General features: G+C 39.0%; 1 protein-coding gene across 1 annotated transcript; it reads right to left on the reverse strand.

Moving 5' to 3' along the window:
• Positions 1–557: 557 nt before the first annotated feature.
• LOC131457220 (adipose secreted signaling protein) lies at positions 558–20272 on the reverse strand. The gene is made up of 6 exons (XM_058626121.1): positions 19965–20272; positions 17495–17588; positions 13334–13473; positions 6945–7083; positions 4016–4141; positions 558–1972 (listed from the first exon to the last, which is right to left on the reverse strand). Exons 2-6 carry the CDS (start codon positions 17511–17513, stop codon positions 1872–1874), a joined length of 525 nt encoding a protein of 174 aa, XP_058482104.1. The 5' UTR covers positions 17514–17588; positions 19965–20272; the 3' UTR covers positions 558–1871.
• Positions 20273–20413: the final 141 nt, after the last annotated feature.

A 20413-nucleotide genomic window follows, 5' to 3' on the forward strand; every position in this document is an offset into this window, starting at 1 on the left:
TCTCCAACGTTGGTGCCTGCCTCAAACTGTCCTGGAATAACACCTGAAATAACACAGGAGAGATATATATATATGTGTATATATATATATATATATATATATATATATATATATATATATATATATATATACATGTGTATATATATATATATATATATATATATATATATATATATATGTGTATATATATATATATATATATATGTGTGTATATATATATATATATATATATATATATATATACACACAAACACACACACACATATGGCACTTGAATGCCACATACTTAGATGGTGCTGTGTTGGTGTAGACTGCCACCATGTGTCTCTGCAATGAAATGACAGAACTCAAGAGTATTGGTAACAAAAATCTAACTCGTGCATTTTTTTATTCATTTCTTCACATGAAAAGTACAAACCGTACGCACGCACACACACACACACACACACACACACACACACACACACACACACAGGGAGGAAATACCAACAGTCACTACAAAGATTTACAAAGTTCCACAATGAGACAGGAAAAAAAAGCAACATTTTTGACCTTCATCACGTAAGCAGACATCTAATAAAATCTACGCTATACCAACATATGGACATATTACACACAGTTGTTTCCTTTAAGGCTATAATTGCATTGAGACAGGAAAAAAAACAAATGATAAAGTGTGAGAAACAGGAGGAGGAGGAGTGGTGTGGTAGAAGGATGTCAGACACTTGCTCTTTACGCACAAATAAAGTAAATCAAGTTGCAGTCGACGACCACAGTCAAATCTGTGACTGAGGTCAGATGAGGAGCTGGATTGTAATGACAACACATTTATTCGATTTAAAAGATTTTCCTTCCATGTGAAAAGTCCCGACTCTCACGTCACACATTCACCTTCACCTCTGGATCCACACTGGTCGATGTGTTTGTCAGTGGACGGCAACACAAACCCAACAGTGTCACGAAAGGCACTTATGTCACATGTGTGTGAGTGTCTTTCTGAAGGCTTATACACATTTAAACAGAACAGGACTATTATAATAAGAATATTAATAATAATCATAATAATAAACACTGGACAGATTGAAGCAAGTCTTTCTTAAAGGAAATATCCGCCCACGAAAACACCATAAAGCTATTATGTCCCCTGTTGATGAAACAATTCTTGGATTAATACTTTGTTGTGTCAAAAGATGGAAAAATGATTGTTAAAAAATATATATATATATATAGGATTTTAGGGCTGTGAACTTTGCAAGTGACCAGAGTATAGATGACAATTAACCTTTTGTCTTACTTTGGCAAACAGAACCAATGTGTTCCAATACTTGGTTTTGTCTGATTAATGCTCCAAAAATGTGCAATCACATAAAAGAGAGAAATAAAGAGCATGAACCCGAGAAGATTTGCCTTGACTGGGCAGCAGAACATAAGAGTTCTGACACCGACACTGAGACATTACAGCCTCAGCACTGCCTCTCCATGAATTGTTCAAATATGTTCCTTTCTTTAGAGTCACTTTATCTATTAAATCATATGGGATCAAGTTTGCCTTCTTCGTGCATGAGGAGAACAGTGCACAGGAGCAAAAAACAGCGAGGGGAAGCTGAGGCTGTACTGATTTAAAAGCACTGCTGCCCCCTAGTGGCGCAGTAACGACAACACAGAGAGCACAGTGTGACGGGAGCCAAACAAACGTTGTAGAGCTGAAGAAATAAGAAGCAAAACAAAAAAAGTTCCTTCAGATGTTTTAACAGCAGAGGAATGTCATAATGTTCTCAGAGCATCTGTGGAGATGACATGGTGTGTATTTTGGAGGGTGTGTCTTCCTATGGCAGCAGGTATCTGTGTGTGTTTGGGTACTTGAGGACGGATTAGTCAAATCCTTGCCAGTCACTCTGTTCGGAGTCGTACTCCAACTCCACCCCGATGCAGCGAACTCCCTCCAGCAGCATGGGTGTACCATGATGACGATCTGAAGGAGAGGCAGAGAGAATCTTTAACCTTTGGGAGCAAAGGGATTTTCACATTAAAAGGTCCAGGGTGTGACATTTAAGAGGGTTTTATTGAATATACTACACAAAAATGTGCGTGTAAAAGTGTATTATCGTTGAATTTCAGTCCCAGCTGTGCACATATGGGGATTTCGATCAAAATAAAAGCAGCAAACATTGACTGGATTAAGATTCTAAAAATATAGTTACAGGGAAAATAAATCTCATAAAAATGTACATGGTGTGCACAGGCCTTTAGAATAAGTCTTTTACAGTATATGTACTTTATGTTTCTACATCAGCCCAACAATGAGTGTGTGTTTTGCATTTTGAAACAGAAACTTCCATCCATTTTCTACCGCTTTATCCTCCACATTAGAGTCGTGGGGGCTGTACTCTGCTAATCTCAGCTGACATAGGGCGATAGGCGGGGTACACCCTGGACAAGTCCATCACAGGGCCACATATAGAGACAAACAACCATCCACTCTCACACCTGCAGTCAATTCAGAGTGACCAATTGACCCAAAATTCCACTGAACAAATAGCAAAACAAAAACGTTTGCAATATTGTGCATTGAAATCGGATTAAAGACAGAGCCGAGCTGCACCACAGTGTTAGATTTGACTCAGTCACTGATCTAATCATAATCATGCCGTTCAGAGCAGCAGTAGCTGAGGCAGAGATTAAACTGCTGATCTGGTCGACATCTAGGCCCCAATTACGCTGAGACATCTGGACAGATGTGCGGGCTGTGCTTTGTGAGTAACAACACAAACGACAACACAAACATCATTCATGCTCTCACGTGCAAAAACACCATGTATGCCTATAAAATGAACAGTGGAGTAAAAACATACAGTATCTAAGTGAGCACAGATGGAAACGTCCCCGGTTTCTCCATCTGCTGACAAATGCCAGCGGCTAATGCAGTCTTAACAGAGACATTACAGGCTCAGCTCCACAGAGTTTTTATAGCACATAGCACAGCAGCAGTTACAGTGAAGAGAAGCATCTTTTAAATACAGTATCTACAAACCATCCATTCAAACAGCACTGCAGCAAAACAAATGTGTTATGGCATTTTATTTGGCCTTTCCACAATTAAGGATTGATATTTTTTTTGGTTTTACATTTTCTTACATTTTTAAGGCCATAAAGCCACCATCGGGCCGAAATTCTGACTCACCAGCAGGAGGCAGCAGTGGACTGCTGGAGACGCTGCACGTTCAACCTGCTTCTAATCACAACCCATGCAGATGAGACACTGCAGCTGTTTTGTTGAATCAGCCATCCATCAAGTGTGTGACTGGTGAAGAGTTCCTGTTTTTCTGCGTTTCAGTTGTTTGTACAACACATTTGGACTTTTTGGATTTAGTAATTAACAGGGAACCAGACGGCTTACTTACACTGTGAACATCTTTTTGGTGCTTGAACCACAAATACACCTTGTTATAATGATCAGATCTTCAGAGCTATGGGGTAAATTATGGGACCTTTAATGTTTTTCCACTAAAATGAGACTAATGCATGATAAATATGTAATAACCAATGACTCACACTAATCAAAACCCCATACTGTGCTTCTGTTCATCTTTTTAATACATTTTGACTACAGCAAAGAATAAAATTCCAATCTTTCTTTGCCATTATAATGATTGATGAATAACATCAAGGAACAGAAATACAGAATTTCTTCACACTTACTCACTTGTACTGTATATCATTTCTCATATAGCATGACCTTGGCTCATGTATGAATTACTGAATAGAACAGAATTTGTTCCTGAAAAGAGTCAGTGAGTTTCAGCATCCCCAAAGCAAAAAGCCATAATCAATATCAACATTGAGAATAAAATACTTCTTTTCTTTTAGCTTTTCAAAAACATTTCTTAACCTGTGGATTCACTCGGTTGTTTTTTTCAATCCACTTTAGCCTTCACTCCATAAACGCATAAAAGAGTGTGGTGCAGCAGGATTAACTGTACAAACAGACGGCACAGGAACATGAACGTGGCCTCACCCATGACCCTGGCTTGAACTTTGACTTTGACAAAGACGTCGTCGTTGGCCTCGCTCAGCAGCAGCACCTCCTCGCACAGAACGCCCTCCTGCAGGGCCATGTACTCGCACGTTACCTTCAGACCTCCTGGAGAAAAAAATAAATAAATCAAAAAATAAGTACAATTACATGACATTAAAAAAAAAAGATGTATTAGTCCGGCTGAAACTTCAGTTGGACCAGAATCAGAACAGTGACAGTGACAAAAATATGGCTAAAAAGAGGCTGCTACATTCGTAGGACTGATGAGGAGACTGATTGTATGCTCTGTGGGCTTAAATCATTTAAGATTTGTAAAGTTTATGGATGGTAGGGAAGACTCAAAACATGTCATAAATCATAGAGAAACACAGTTGATGGATGAATACATTTTTTTTTTTTTGCAAAAATACTACTCACACACGTACAGTAGACAAACATAGATGCACACCTGCTGCTTTTATAGTATCAGCTGACAAACACAGAGCGAGAGAGAGCGAGCGAGAGACCATAGTGTAATATGAGGCGAGGAAGAGTGACCTGAAAATAAATGTCAGTCAACAGACGTGGTTACAGTCACGTACTGGCCTTGAGTTGCAAAAACATTTAGGTTTCAACTTTGGCCCAGGCCGTTAAGTGACGAGGTGTAATCCAGTAAAGACTCACAGACATACGGTCCGTTACACTTCTATCATATCACGGGGGGTTATTTTAGTCTGCACAGGTTCCTTTGACAGTGGTTACAGGAATTCCAGGGATGAACCAATACAATATTCAGTATCTGTATAGTCCGATGCTGTTTGAAACACTGGATTGGGGGAGAAAAAATGTAATCTGATAAATTCCAAAAAGGCTGTAAAGACAGGCTTGAGTGTAATTTTGTAAAAAAAACAAACAAACAAACAAATTATATCAGACTGGTATCCATATTAGTATTCACGTTATTTGTATCCACCCCCGAGGGATTGAAGACAAAGAGGGAAAACATACTGTATGAACGTGAGTCTTCTTTTTGAGGGTTTCTCAGAGATGGATTGTTGAGTTAGTAAACTACTGTGCTAGTCTGTTGCTGTAATCCTGAGCCATCTGGTCCATCTGTTTAGCCTATAAAGAGACATCCACTCAGATCTGCCTCCAACAAAAACAAGCACACACTAAACTTGTTTTTATTGTACAGAACACTGAAATAGAAAGGGCTCCGGAAGCACAGACCTCTGTGAAAACTACTGATCTGCTAGAAGTTATTTGGGAACTGGTAAAAAAAGTGCATTAGTCAGCTCTTTTTTGGCCAACACTTTGCTTAAGCACATATTCATATGCAAATACGTGAACATAACATATATATATATATATTTAAAGCTTTTATAACAAAGACGGACTGTAGCAGGAAAAGAAGGAGAGAAAGAGGTTGTAGCTGTTGAGGCCTATAGCTTGAGAATAGATTAATATTTATTGAGACTAGATTTATTTCTGATCATGCATAACTGTACAGGGAATCACGTACAATACGATACGATACACATGGTCCACAATGCCAATAATATTACGATACAACAAATGTGTGATAATCAATATATTGCAAGACAAGCATATAGAGACACATGGCCATATCTCTCCAACTGAAGAAAACAAAACGTCTGAGAAAAGTTTAAAGTGCAGGATTTTAAAGTCTTTGTCATCTCTTAACGTAGCTTTCTCCACCATTATGCCGCCGTAAACTCCCTCTTCATCAACCAGGGAACTTCTTCCCAAGTTTTCCTCATTCATTTGAATAGCGCCACCGCGAGGAGACATGAAGTAACGACACCCAGCAAGTGAGACTAGCAGGGACTGTTTACTTTAGAGCGCCTTAATTAATTAATTAATTAAAATATTGGTATTTGCCCTGGTATAACGATTGTTATATTGCTGACAGGAAGGAAGGATGACAGTACATCATCAAATGGATATTTTTGACCCACCCCTAGTGGATGTAATAAATAATGTTGCACTGAAAGTGACTTACAGCTGGTGATATGTCGCAGCTAAAAATCCTCATATGCCTTCGTCTTTGAAAAGCCTTTCTGTCACAATCACTTTCATAGTTCTGTTTTGATTCATTTAGTAAAACTTGCTCTTATTTGTACCCAAATGTTTAAATGCACTTATTGTAAGTCGCTTTGGATAAAAGCGTCTGCTAAATGACATGTAATGTAACTTAATAACCCTTTTTTCATTAGGTGCAGATGAGAGAAACTGAGTTGATCACTGGCAGCAATTAAGCAAACTTTTTTTTTATCTTTTATTCTCTTCTCTCTGGCAACAACACACACTTGTTCGGCGGGTTGCTATGGTTGGAGGATGACTGCAGACATTAATCAAAAGGAATAATGTAAAAGCTGACCCTGTCCCTGCCTCATATTTTTATAGTTAATTACAAAACAGGACAGGATCAAGAACACAAATCAAACGGCTACATCGGAGATTGCGGATAAGTGATGACCTAATCTCCTGTTGTTGTTGTTGTTGGAGAGACAGATAGTCGGGAGGAAAGATGCAACACGGTCCAGATAATAGCAAAACCTATTGAGTTATATTATCGTAGACACATTTATTGAATTATATAATTGGATTATGAGCAGACTTCACTCCCCCACACCAACCTATTCTCCCTGCTGCCCTTCAGTAGGCGATACAGACCCTCCTGACTCACACCAGCAGGATGAGAAGGAGATTTTCCCCTCAGGCCATGAGACAATTGAATAAACAGTGAAATGTGTGCAACACCACATCTGTGCATCTGTACAGTAATTAAAACATAGTCATCTTTTAGTGTCCAGTGTCCCATTTGACACGTTTGACATATTGTCCACATCTAAAACTTGTTTCTGTTCACTGAGGTTGTGTTTTCAACATTCTGTTGCATTCTCACCCTCTGGTGCTGGTGTGATATCAGTTATGCGGAGGTGTGGACTGGGTACAGGCGCTGGACACACATCCTTCCCAAGACTTGGAACCTCAGGTAAATTGAAGATTATTTCATATCGATGCTGCGTCTTTAGAAAGCCAACCTGCAGTGCAGAGAGAGAGAGAGAGAGAGAGAGAGAGAGAGAGAGAGAGAGAGAGAGAGAGAGAGAGAGAGAGAGAGAGAGGGTGGAAGAGGGGGGGAGAGAGAGAGAGAGAGAGAGAGAGAGAGAGAGAGTTAATAAGGATTATATGCAGAGTTAAATAAAGATTTCACCACTTGGAGGAAATACAATTGCTTCTTTCAGCCTACGATTAACTTAGTACTAATCCAACTGTGCCACAGGGAGAGAGGGCTTGGCCCATAAAAGAATAATGGTAAGAGACGGATTAATAAAGAGTGGAAACAGCCTCTATTTTGCCCTCTGATTACAAACTTTATGTCCATTACAACTCAGTAGGCAAAGGATTATGGTTTTTACGAGTTAAAAAGAAAATTGACTCTCATTAAAAACGGCACCGCAGGGCGAATGTTTCCTTGAAAGACTTGTCTAATTGAAATCATTCATTATTGCTCTTGTGCCCTCACCTCTGCTAGATTGCCAATTTTAATGGGAAATTAACCTCAATATTTCCATAACACAAATCCCACATAAATGGATTTGTCAGCAGTTCAGACGTTTAATCTTGTTCGTGCTTATGCGACGTTCTACTTCAGCATGGAGGCTGTAGTGGAGACAAAGTTGTACAGTCGGAGTGTAAGGGTTGTGTGTGCGTGCATACATACATTTATACTGTGTGGGTGTGTGTATGTGTGTGTGTGTAATAAAACTACAATGGCATTTTCTATTTTTAAGTATATTCACATGTTAAACACAAGCAGAAATCCGGAATTAAGCCTCTCTTGCCTTAATACGCACAAAACAACAGGAAGGCAGAAACACACCCAAGCATGGAAATCACTGCCAAATCACATACTGAGCATAAAGTGGCAAGTTTTAATAGATTTTAGCTTTTGTTTTTTCTCCAAAGTGGGAAGCAAAGAGCTAAACATACACCCTAATCTCACTGACGTATACAGCACAACACATTTTTACATACAGTGAAGACTGAAGTGAACAGGGGAGAGAAACAGCAACAGAGAGACAGAATGTGAGGAGTGATAAGCAAAGAGAATAGCTAATGAGCAATTCATCACTCAGAGTGAGGACAGCCTTACGGAGGAGACGGGTTGTAAAGAGAGACATTGAGAGAGTAAGAGGGGAGGAGGAGACCGCAAGAAAAAAAGAGAGACGCGAGAAGAAATAAACCTAATGCCCCTGCAGCAAGAGCTGCAAACAACAGATTCAGCCTCGCACAACCCCAGGTTCAAGCCTCATTACACAGAGGAAACACTGGAGGACAACAGCAAAGGGAAACAACCGTCATTCTGTGAGCGTATTAGTCCCAATCATGTCCACGGCCTGTGAAGTGTCACTGAAATGTGATTTAATACGTAATTTCATGCTACGAATGAGAAAATAAAGTCATGACAAATCTCTTCAGTCAAGTATAAGAGAAATAACACACATTTTGTGCAAGTTGCACGTCATTCCATTTCAACAAGACAGTGTGTGTTCAGAGAGGAGGGAAAGCTTATGATACAAAATATCGTAAAGTTCTGTTGGACAGCAACACTCCTTAAGCCGATACCGTCACAGCTACGCATCTCCACGAGCCCACACAATGGAACATTTTGAATGCTTTGTGCCATAACCACGCCTGTTTTACGCAATTCAAATTAACCCTCCTCAAACCCGTATTCACACAGCTGTTGTATATGCATGCCGCTCCAAACCCACACACTCCCACCTCATCTTGGATGTAGCTGCAAACAAGTGCCACCCATCTCTGTTTGTTACCATAGCAACACCACCCCCCTGAGTTCCATGATAAGCTACAGCACCAGGCTGACAGTAGTCTGGACTCACTCTTGTACATTGCTTCAAAGAGCTTTGAGAAAGACTCAACAAACAAACAAACACTCACTCACTCACACATACATACACACACACACACACAGAGCAGGGTGTGTGTGTGTGTGTGTAACTGTGAAGGTCACAGTCAACTTGTTCATCAACATGCGCACAAAAAGCTTTTTTCGGTAAACTGATTTAGCTTTAGTTTCAAGTTCAACACTTAAAAACACTGCAAGAGAAAAAACCATGGAAGAAGAAACCGCTGCCTTCAATGAAGGTCTTTCTTCAGGATATTCTATTAGGGTAGTAATACCACTGGAAGTACTTAAAGTTCCTCTTATGACAATGATTAAATACCTAATATCTCGTCTGTTTCTAAAAATCCACATTTTGAGGATGTTGGGGTTGAATCCAGAAAGGCTGGATTCAACCTCTCTGTCATTACAACTTTGCCTGATTTAGTATTTGTAATTTTTTGAATATGCAAGCATCACCCACTCGTCAGCAGGCTACAGCTCTGTCCTAACTACACAGCTTATTTTCAGCAGATGTCATTATTTTTGTGCGAAGCCTCCACTTTGACATTTCCGGTCAACAGCTAGACAAACTTTGTAAGATTTAACAGCTTGTCAAAAAAGACATATTTTGTGTGTGTGTAGGCAGGGGTTGCCTGAACAGTTGGTATCAGCAAAAGACTTTAATGGAACAGGAATGTTTTGGTCATCGGGTACAAACAAGATCCAAAGTGCCCTGTGAACTTTTGACTCCTCCGAAGAACAAGGAAACACTTCCCTTGTGGCCTTAAACTTGAAGAAACCACCAAAAGGCCTGTAAAGATTTATGAGGACACGAGGATGCAGAGTGTGTGTATGTGTGTGTGTGTGTATATATATATATATATATATATATATATATATATAAGCATTAAAGATTTGGTTTTATTAATATTATTTTCAAACCATCCTATAAATCTTCCCATTATAAGACCAAACATAATTTCAATCATTCATTTTTGAAACTAGCATTTAATCATTTCTTTGTGAGGTTCAAAACCCTTTCCAACATATCATCAGCTAACAAAATGGAAGTGCATCAATACAGCAAAACTTCCTCATACATATGTTTTCATGTTATCTTTAAATGAATCAGAAATGAACATTCCAAATCCCCAAATGTGGACATGCACGACCCTGTGAGCATATTTGTCAACAGCAGCCTATTTACCCATACTGTATTTACATATTTATGGTACAGTGCACGTCTAACTGACACATACTCATCTACAATCCTTGGCAGCATGTGGTTAAAACTGAAGAACCTAAGTTTGTGGAGAACCCGTGAACAGAAGCTCAAGTTAAATGGCACAATCGATGATTATTTTGTCAGATGGGCCCACAGGAGCAGCTCATACTTCTCCAGCCTCTTTCAAAGCATACCTAGCTGAACCTAAAAAGTAATGACCAAAGTACCCATTTGGTTGGAGCTCACATCTGTGAGACTGCTGGAGAAAAGCTTATTAAATTAGACTTAGTTAGTAAAGTTAATTAGAATTAACAGGATTTTTTTGAACAAAAACCCCAAAGCTCTCCATCCACACCCAGGCCAACTCCTCATTCTTCTGACCAACTCCTTGTATCCGAGTTTCCATGAAACCAACGGAATAGGTGCTCTCTGCACGTACAGGGACCTTTTTGGCAGAGCTAGCTGTGATTCTCAATTTCCTTGCATCCTCCCACCAGTGGAACCTCCTGTGAGCTGGCACATTTATCCTCTTCTAATTTTATGTAAAACTGATAAAAAATGACATACATACATTTGAGGCCTCAGGAGCTTTGGAGGGGCTGTTTCCACCTGTTCTACTTCTGCAGAGATGCATTTGTGAAGGAGACTTCCAGCTCATCAGCTTATCAACATATAAAGACTGAAGTTGAATAAAAATGACACAATAATTATTCAAAGAAGTTTGTAGTTACATTTAAGATGTAATATGTAATATGTCAATTAATAAATCACAATAATTTAAGATTCATTCACTCAGTGGCCAATTGATTAGGTACGATTTGATGAAAGCTGTCACTCATAATCTCACCCACTGCAATGTATTAGACAGCACAGATGGTCCTAATGACGTGTTTGGTGAGTGTTTATTTTGGCACTGATGAGACGATTCATTAGCCTACCTTCCACAAGGTCGCTGCAGAATGGCTGCAAGACTTCTCCAGGAGCACCCAGCGGTCTCTATGAGGCCAGTAGATGTAGACGTGGTGAGGACCCACGCAAGGTGACAGTCAGACATGCTTTGAGTGGGTTGGACAGTGGCTTTTAAAACATTCCAAGTCCTCCACAATGCGGATTAAAACCGTACCAACTGTTCCTTGATGAAGGTACTTGTAAGTTTTTGTGCTTTTGTAATTTTCGCGTCGTAGAACTGTCTTCACCAAGTGACGGCAGAAAATAATTAAAAATGTCCTCAAATGTTTTAAGACGCCATTTCTTAAAGGTAGGGTAGGAGATCATTTTCTCCTCCTCAAAACCAATTTTGTACCTAAATTAATGAATGCATTGTGACAAAATGAAAAATCTCAGTCACCTGTGGAATGAACAGGCCTATAAAAACACCATCCAATCATATTGAACAGCCCGAAAGAATTAATATATCCCTGCAAAGTGATGACATAGTGGCCCTGTTTCTACTGGACTCCAAAAAAGGAGGCGTAGCTTTGGAAGGAAGTCTGAAGAAAGGGGCTTAGACTTAAATTCAAAATGTAGCCTGCTCAAACAGATTGTCCAGGATCTCCAACCCTACCTCTCATGTCGTCCTCCAACGCAATAATACTGTATTACACAGATGTGGTACCTATCTGCCATTTCAATGGCGATAATTACCGATAATTTCAAGTGAGTGCCGCACAAAAACAGAAAGTCAGAACCTGAGTTACTAAATTGAACCTCATTGAGAAATAAGGCCTATAATAACTGTAACCTGTCTTGGGATTTGAACAGGTGACCCTCCAGTTCCCAATTCCCTTCCACATGATGTGTGTCGAACCAGAGTCTGACTCATGCTGGCCTGGGGGCTATGCACGTACAACACGTGTCATACATTTTGTATTTTGTGATGGAAAACAGATGTATCTTTTACATGAGTAATATCATATTACTACTCTATTACATAAACTAATTTGGACTTGGATTAGGTTAAGCTGTAGCAGCTGTACAGACTGAGGGATGTATGCAGATTGAAGGAGAAATGCTGCAGATCCTTTTACAATTCAATGATGGAACGTGACGATGTTAGATGATAACTGAGCTTGGGGAAATAAAACGATTCACGGTTTCCTAAATGAACGCCTGCAGATCTTCTCTTTGTGTCTCAAGTGTAACTCCCTGAAATGAAATGGATTCACGCCAGATCGTTAAGTGACTGCAATATTTGATCCTTTTCTACAAAAACACTCTTAGCGCTGTGGTTTTTACAAAAACACGCTTTCACATCTCTGCAGATAAATGCTTATGTTATGCAATCTAAATATCACGCCAGAACTTGTGACTCACATGTTGCTGTCAAACATATTCATAACAGCTCCAGTGTCTTTTAAAATGCCCTGATTTATTTACATACTGTGCTCAAAAAACATTCCGATCAATATCAGTATTACTGTGGGTTTGGGAATTAGGTCAGCCCTTACATCTTTGTGTGTGTGTGTGTTTGTTAAAGCTTATTGAACAATTTTTGAATATGCGAATATGCGTGTGTCAAGACAAGTGAGATTCTTTGAACAATTTTGAGATGCTTGGCATAAAAACCTGAAGATTAAACTAGGAATACATTGAAAAATAGATGCTGTTTCCATTTAGCTAGACGTGGTCTGCTCTTCATTGAAGTCGTAAGAATTAACAAACACTGTGAATGTGTTTGTTGAATGTAATATCTGGAAACTACTGGAAAAGAAGCTAACTAATTTGTCTCCATCATCAAGGACCCATCCCATCTGGGTCACAGACTGTTTGTCCCCATCTTGTTGGGCAAAAGATACAGGACCATGAGAACACGCATTAGCAGACTGAAGAGCAGCTTCTTTCCCAGAGCTCCAGCCTCCATTACCCTTCCTAATAGCTGCTACTAATGCACTCATACACTTTACAACCAGGACAGCTTAAATGTGATCACTTCTGCAAACACACATGCAGTCCACAAACCAGATACAGTTGCTGCTGCTGCCACCTCATGGTAATAGATGCACCACAAATTAGGTAATCATTAAAGTTGTTTGTTTTAAATCAATGAAAGAGAGTCACCACAGAATCTAATTTCCGTGCCCAGCCATACTGATGGTGATCAAAGTATGACATTCAGTGTAACTCTGTCGTGTTGGGATTTTGCTTTGGTTAAACCCACCTTGACCATGAAGTTGCCATCATCCTCTGGAGTGACCATGACGATGGAGTCATGCAGCTTTTCTTCAAAGTGAACATGTGACGGGGCGGCGGCGGCGGGGGGTTCCTCTGAGAAGCGCACGCCTCCTGCCTTCTCACAACCTAAGAGGAAAGAGGAAAGAGTAGCTGAAGGCCAGAAATGAACACAGGTGAATTACGGCAGGCAATGCTTTTAGTGGCATCGTGAAATTTACAGCAGAGCACTTCACACTCACTCAAATCTGCTCCAGGAGTCTGGATGAGCTGTTAGAGCACGTATTTATGCAAATATACAGTGCGGACTCACATAATATTTCCATCATTTAACACTTCAAAGAGAGATGGTAAGGGCGCGGTAGAGAAGATAAGCTTAAAGACTGTAGAAATCTTTTCATATTTCTTTTTTAACAGTTTTTTAACTAATTTAATCCTTTAACACTGAGCGTATCGAAGACAACAAGTCTGTGCGAGTGAAATTTGCATTACTGTAATTATGCAATGTTTGGGCAGTCAGAAAAATTTGAACTTTTTTTTCTGAAAGCTGAGAAGTTGTAATTATTACGGTAATTTCACTCTCGCTGTTGCAGGAAGCCGGTGAATCAGCGCCTTTATCACCAGAGAGGAGAGAGTTGGAAAAACACCTGTACATATTTTTCGTTTGGCCTGTTTTTGCACATTGAGACAAAAACTCAAACAAATATTATTTTAAATACGTTTTATACTGTTCTCATTTCAAATTTAACATTTCAAATTTAACATGAAAATCTGGTGTCCATGTACAACTACAGCATTTTTTTGCTAAATAAACTCTGCTTTCCTTCATTTTAAACTGTTAATACACTATTTTAACGTGCAGTAAATTGCAAACGGCCAGATATTGAAAGTTATTCTGGAAAAATGGGCAAAGTGCTTAATCACAGGACACTTGGTCAGAAAAGGCACAGATGTGGAGTGGACATCTATCTGTGATTTACCTCATCTAAAAATGTTAAAAACCCTCAACACAATTTAGATCCAGAAATCAGTGTTTTTGCTGCTGCTTTTCTGGCTCAGATGTATTTTTAATCTGTCTCAAGAAGCCAAACCAACTATTTCAAAAGCTACTTTGACCATATTGACCCAGTCATCTACAGTATAATCTATATTATTAATTAAAATATAAATATAGATAAAAATGCTAAAAAAAATGGGTGAATGACTTACCCTTTAACAACAGCATGTGTAATGTGGAAGTGTAATTGAGTCCAACATGTCTTGTTCTTAGCAAAGAAACAATTATATGCAGCCTGGTAACAGTGAAGTAAAGCCAATTACAACACAGTGTGCGTGACAAATTTGTACATACATTGAGGTTACTATCAACACAATCCTATAATGGAGAATTGCTTCAGCACATTTAACTCAAGTCATGCCATGTAAGTCCTTGAATTACATGAAGTACGGGCCATTATTGTCCCACATGGGCTCAGTTCCATTAAACGTTTATTTAGACACATATTAGAGATTAGAAACCCTTGCTGCAAGCAATGTGGGTCACAATAATGAGTGCAGGATAATGAGTACATCACGTGGCATATGTGCAGGATCACTGTGCAGAGACAGAAAAGTAAAAAATGATGTTGTTTACTGCTGCTGATATAGAGAAAGTATAGTATTATCAGTTAATGGAAGGCCTAATAAAAGATATTTAAGACAAAATTTAAAACAGCATTTAATACTATATGTCTTTATCTTTAATACTTTAATAGTTTGATACTTTAATGTAATCTATGACCTAAGTCATTCTTAGAACGGAGACATGGTAATTCAGAAAGGGAATTAAAGCAGGAAAACTAGATTTTTTCTAACACAGTTCCACATACGCTGTGTTTATAATTAAACTGGGGCCCGCCAAAGCCTTAGAGGGGCCCCAGTTGTCACTTCTCGAAATATGTATACCCAAAACAATGTCCTCCACCCACTCTACAGTGTGGAACTGAGTGGTTTAGTCTTGTCCCCATTGACCCCGTTCAGACCTGATATCAACATCCATCCTGAGTGTTTCAATCAAGTGTAGGCCATTCGAAATACAAATCTGATTGCTCCAAAGCCAACCGGAACATATTGCAATTTAGGGAACGCTAATCAACATTTTTCAACATTTACTGACATTTTTTTAACCAAACAATTATTAATTTCATGAAGAAAAAAAATCAACAAATGAATTGATTTTGGAAAATAATCGATAACTGCATGTGACTGGATCCTTTAGGCCGGATGTTTATACCAAGTGTGAATGGGACCTTTGAATTGCATACTGAAGCTACTAGTCCCGTCAATTCAAGCCCCTTTTATTTATATACAACATCACAAACACAATAAGCCTCGAAGGGCTTTAAAGTCTGTAAAGTTTGTTTTAAGTGACACCCTCTGTCCTTAGACCCTCACTTCGAGTGAGGAAAAACCCCACAGAAACCCTTGTACAGGGGGAAAAATGGGAGAAACCTCCGGAAGAGCCACAGAGGAGGGATCCCTCTCTCAGGACCGTCCTGTCCTCAGATTTCCTCTTGACCAAGCCATGATAGACTGAACATACATGATGTAAGATGTAGCATGAGATTATTCAGAACTTCACTCTTTGGATGTTCTACTAATTAATATGGGAACGGTCAACTCTTTTGTACCTAAAAGCACAATTAATTCCTTTAAGGATAAACAAATACATCAATTAGAGACACAGTTTTATGCAACAACACTGCAGAGCAATTTCACTTTCAAGTCTCATTTCCGTTGTCACTAAGATTATTTTGATTATGGAGCAGCTGACAGCATCTTTGCTTATGCAGGAAAAACTTATCTGTCACAATTTACTGCAAGACTCCTTCCTCCTCTTTATTACTTTCAGCAACTTTTTTTTGTTTTTTTTTTACTGGTGTTCTCGCAGCGATTATATTGAGCAATTATTTGTGTTTTAATTTCCAAAAAGGTGTACAGGGTACCAAAAAGAGTGATGTGAAGATTAATAAAACTCTATTCTGTGAACTTATCAAAAAGCACAAAAGGCCTACAGAATGGTCCTCAAATACAACAAACATCCATACTCCACTGGGTAATACAGGAGTCTTATTCATGTTCGTAAAATAAACAACATGAATCGTTTACAACCGTCTGCCAGGTCTGCTTCTCTTGACTGCTTTGTTTACACCAGTGGGTTTTTGTTCTGCATTTTGAGGAAATGAATTTGCTCAGCTCAACAACAACAAATAATAATAAAGCTACTGGAATTGACTCACCCCCATTTACACAGCCATTTTCCCAAACCCAATCAAGAGTAGAATTGATCGTGAATTTAAATTGATTCGAAAATCCGTGTGTATAGTATATTCCTCCAGGGTGTCTCACATGTGAAAAGGTTAATTTGGGGCTCTCCAACACAATAAATTACACAATTTCCCCCCTTTCCCTTATGTTGCAACAGTCAATCCTCCTACACTGAAACACTCGATGCAGGCCAAAGATTAAGGAAGTCTAATTCACCCACAGCAGATTACAGGATAGAGGTCCAGACATTATGATCAATTCCGACTCAGTAAAAGGGCTTATATGTCATGGGAAGTAATCCACCTCCACATTTCCTGAATTATTTTTTCACCTGTAAACGTTTCTGTGGTATCAAAATAAAATACATTTGTTTAAAGTGTTGTTAATTCTTAAGAAATAACACAATTAGCATTCATTTGCAAAGTCTGCAAATGAATCCTTCTATGTTTGATTGTTCTACATTTTCTGTCAACTTTTTTACTTGGGTATTTTTGAATGCATCTCGTAAGGTGCTCCTGTTAACTCAGCACAATGTGAACTCTGCATTACTTTCACTGGCTCTCATGCACAGGAGTTTAGAATATTCACATATTCGACAAATAATATCAAATATTTGAATAGCATTTTTTAAAATGTCAGCCCCCTAATTCCCACTGGTCAGAAAACCAGTTTTATCCTGCATTGATTGGATGTTTGAATAATAGAAATTCTGGGTATTTTCAAGATATTAATGTTGCTACTACTTTTATTGTTACAGTTTGTTAATTTTAAATTGGACAACACTCATTTTGGTGTGAAAAAGGCTTTTATCACATTAATTGCAGTGATATAATAACTAACTCACTCTTCTTTGCAGCGGCCATGTCACAGGAATTGGTCACACTTGGGAACACGCTGTCACAGCCTTGTCATCTCAGCAGTCTGACCTCAGAGCGACCCTGCAAAACCAAGTTAGGACAAGGAAGGCAGTTAGAGAGATGCATTTAGGGAACAGACAGACAGAAAACAATTGGCAATGATGAGATCAACAGGACAGAAGTTAAGGTCGTACACACGAGAGAAATAAAATGGCAAAATCACCTTTAGCCACACATTAAGCTTCCTAGGGTACTTAACTTTCTAAATTAACGACCCATGGTTTGTCTGTGGTTCAGCTCAGACCACAGCTGTGGTGTGCCAGTCGAGTCAGGAACAGAATAGACTCCCGGCAGAGACCTCAATTAAAGGAAAACAACAAAAATGGCTAAGAGGATTAGCTAAGGGTTGAATCTGAGGTTTGTGGTAGTATGGAAATGGGTGGTACAATAATATTGCATACTGCAAAATTGAGCCGCGCTAAATTATTATGGCCCACCGTAGTTTGGACAAATAAAAGTATGTTAAAAAACATATACATAACTCATAACTAACTGAAGCTGTGTAGAAAGGAAAACCTAATATCTTTCTTATGGTAAGAGCTGTCTCTGCATGTTGAGGCTTTAAAGAATTTAAAGAGGCCATAGCATGGTCCTATCTCACTTATATGTGAGATATGGAGATCTACTTATAAACATGAAGTCATTTTTATGGTCAAAAACCTCCTACTCTCTGCAAATGAGCAGATGTAAATCTACAACGATTCAATTTAAAGGCCAATATTTCTGTTTATTTGTTCCTTTCACACAGAAGCCACCTCCAAGAAACACTGGTGATCTGCACCTCCTTAGACCAAGGCTTAGAACAAAGACACAGCAAACAATGTTTGGCATTATGGAACAGAAAATTTAAAACATCACATCCACTGAGAATGTTCCACCGTAAGCAGTGTATAACAGTGCGGTGATGAGCACCATAAATGGTCACTATATCTTAAAAACACCAAACATACACACTCTTCTGCTATGAAAGCATCTTGTTAGATGAAAGATTAACAGTGTTACAAACACTGTGCAATCTCATAAGTGTTTACATAAATGTTTTAGTTAACTGTTCACACTCTTCTTAAATAATCTGGCTATGAAACAGTGATCTGGAGCTAACTGCTTGGGCTGCGATCTTAAATAATAAGTGATTTCAAAGTTATGATGACAAGCACAATCCACAGAAATGGTGGAAACCCCTACACAAATGCAAGGTGTGAAATTTAAATCTGTGATTCACACACATGTAGGCAGGGGGGAAGAAAGGCAGCGTTATTGGCAGCTGCATGGCAGATTACGATTCATTTGAATCCTTATATGATATGAATTTACACAGTGATTTCAGTTGTATTAAACAGACTTGTTTCACCCTTCAACGGGCATCGGCACTGAACCTCATTCACCACCATTTTATACAAACCCTAAGGCCTGCCGGCTTTGTTAGCACTATCGTTCTCTCTCTGCTGTGTGTCACAGTTGTCAAAATAAAATAGTCAAAACAGTCACAGGGAGGAGCAACATGTACTCATTAACTGCTTTGAATTTGTGCTTGTTGTTATTTTTGGTAAGTGATTTCCTTCCTTCTCTTGTTTACTCACTTTGGATGGTCAAACATGGTTGTATTGGATAATTAATTTAATCTAATTAATGATGGACACAATTATTTTATTTTTATTTTACCTTTATTTAACCAGGTTAGTCCTATTGAGATCAAATAACTATTTTACAAAGGAGACCTGGACAAGAGGACAGCAGCATAATTACATTAAAAACAATAAACATTGACACTTTCTTACATAAAACACTTGCACACAGAAAAGGTCAAGTGTAACAACTCAGTCAATGTAACAAGGGCTTGAAGTTGAAGTTAAGATTGTAATTTGTTACATGTGTTAGGTGCCAAAAACCTAAATGCTTTCTTGTACAGTTCAGCTCGTATTTTGTAGGAAATTGCAGAGAATCCATAGATCGGAGATTGTGACTTTGATGTTTTAAAAGACAAGACAAATAGGAAGGAGTGATAGCCAGGATGGTTTTGTTAATAAACACATACAAATGACTGAGGCGTCGAGCACATAATGAGGTCCAGTTAACCTTAGAATAGCTGAAAAAGCTGAAATGGGGGTGAAAAGTGCGTAAAACATTTCAATCCGTAGTAAAGAAATATAACATACCACAACATGAACATACTCCAAACATGTACACTACTTGGGTAACTCTATCTAGCTGCTTTCCAACACTGGGTAAAATAAATACCTAAAAGTAGCACAAATGCACATTAACTTTAGCTGCAGTCAACACAACAGGAATGAATGCACGTTAGCTATCCCCTCTTAATGCTAAGTGCCTGAAAAGTTGCTAAAATTATCAAACTAACATGACTTCTATGTTGTATTTTTCATCCGCCATTCTTACCTTACTTCCTTCGGGACAGGTGAGAGTCGTTCGTGGGTGTAGAGACAGCAGAAACACGGGAGAGCCGCTCACAAGTCACAAATCACACGGATAATGAAACACACTCCTTTCTCTTTTTCCCTCACACTTTTTTCTGTCTCACAATTTCCGCATTTGATCACGTGGTTTGCTCGCGCCCCCCCACTTTACACTGCTTACAGTACAAGCTCTTTATGGAGGTAGTTAAATAATCGCTCTGGACGCTGCCGTTAAATATGTGAGTAGCGCCTCTCTCTGCTGCTCTGGGGAGACAGAGGATACAAGACGGTGGACGAACAACGGCAACGTCTCGATTTCAGGGCAGCGGTACTTTTTACTGCGGCGTGGTGGCGCCATCTAGCGGTGCTTTGTGCACATAGGGAAGTTATTGAAATAGCCTGTTGCCAAGACACCATTTGTCGTCAATCGTT

The sequence above is a fragment of the Solea solea genome, chromosome 3 (assembly GCF_958295425.1).
Source record: "Solea solea chromosome 3, fSolSol10.1, whole genome shotgun sequence".
NCBI lineage: Eukaryota > Metazoa > Chordata > Actinopteri > Pleuronectiformes > Soleidae > Solea > Solea solea.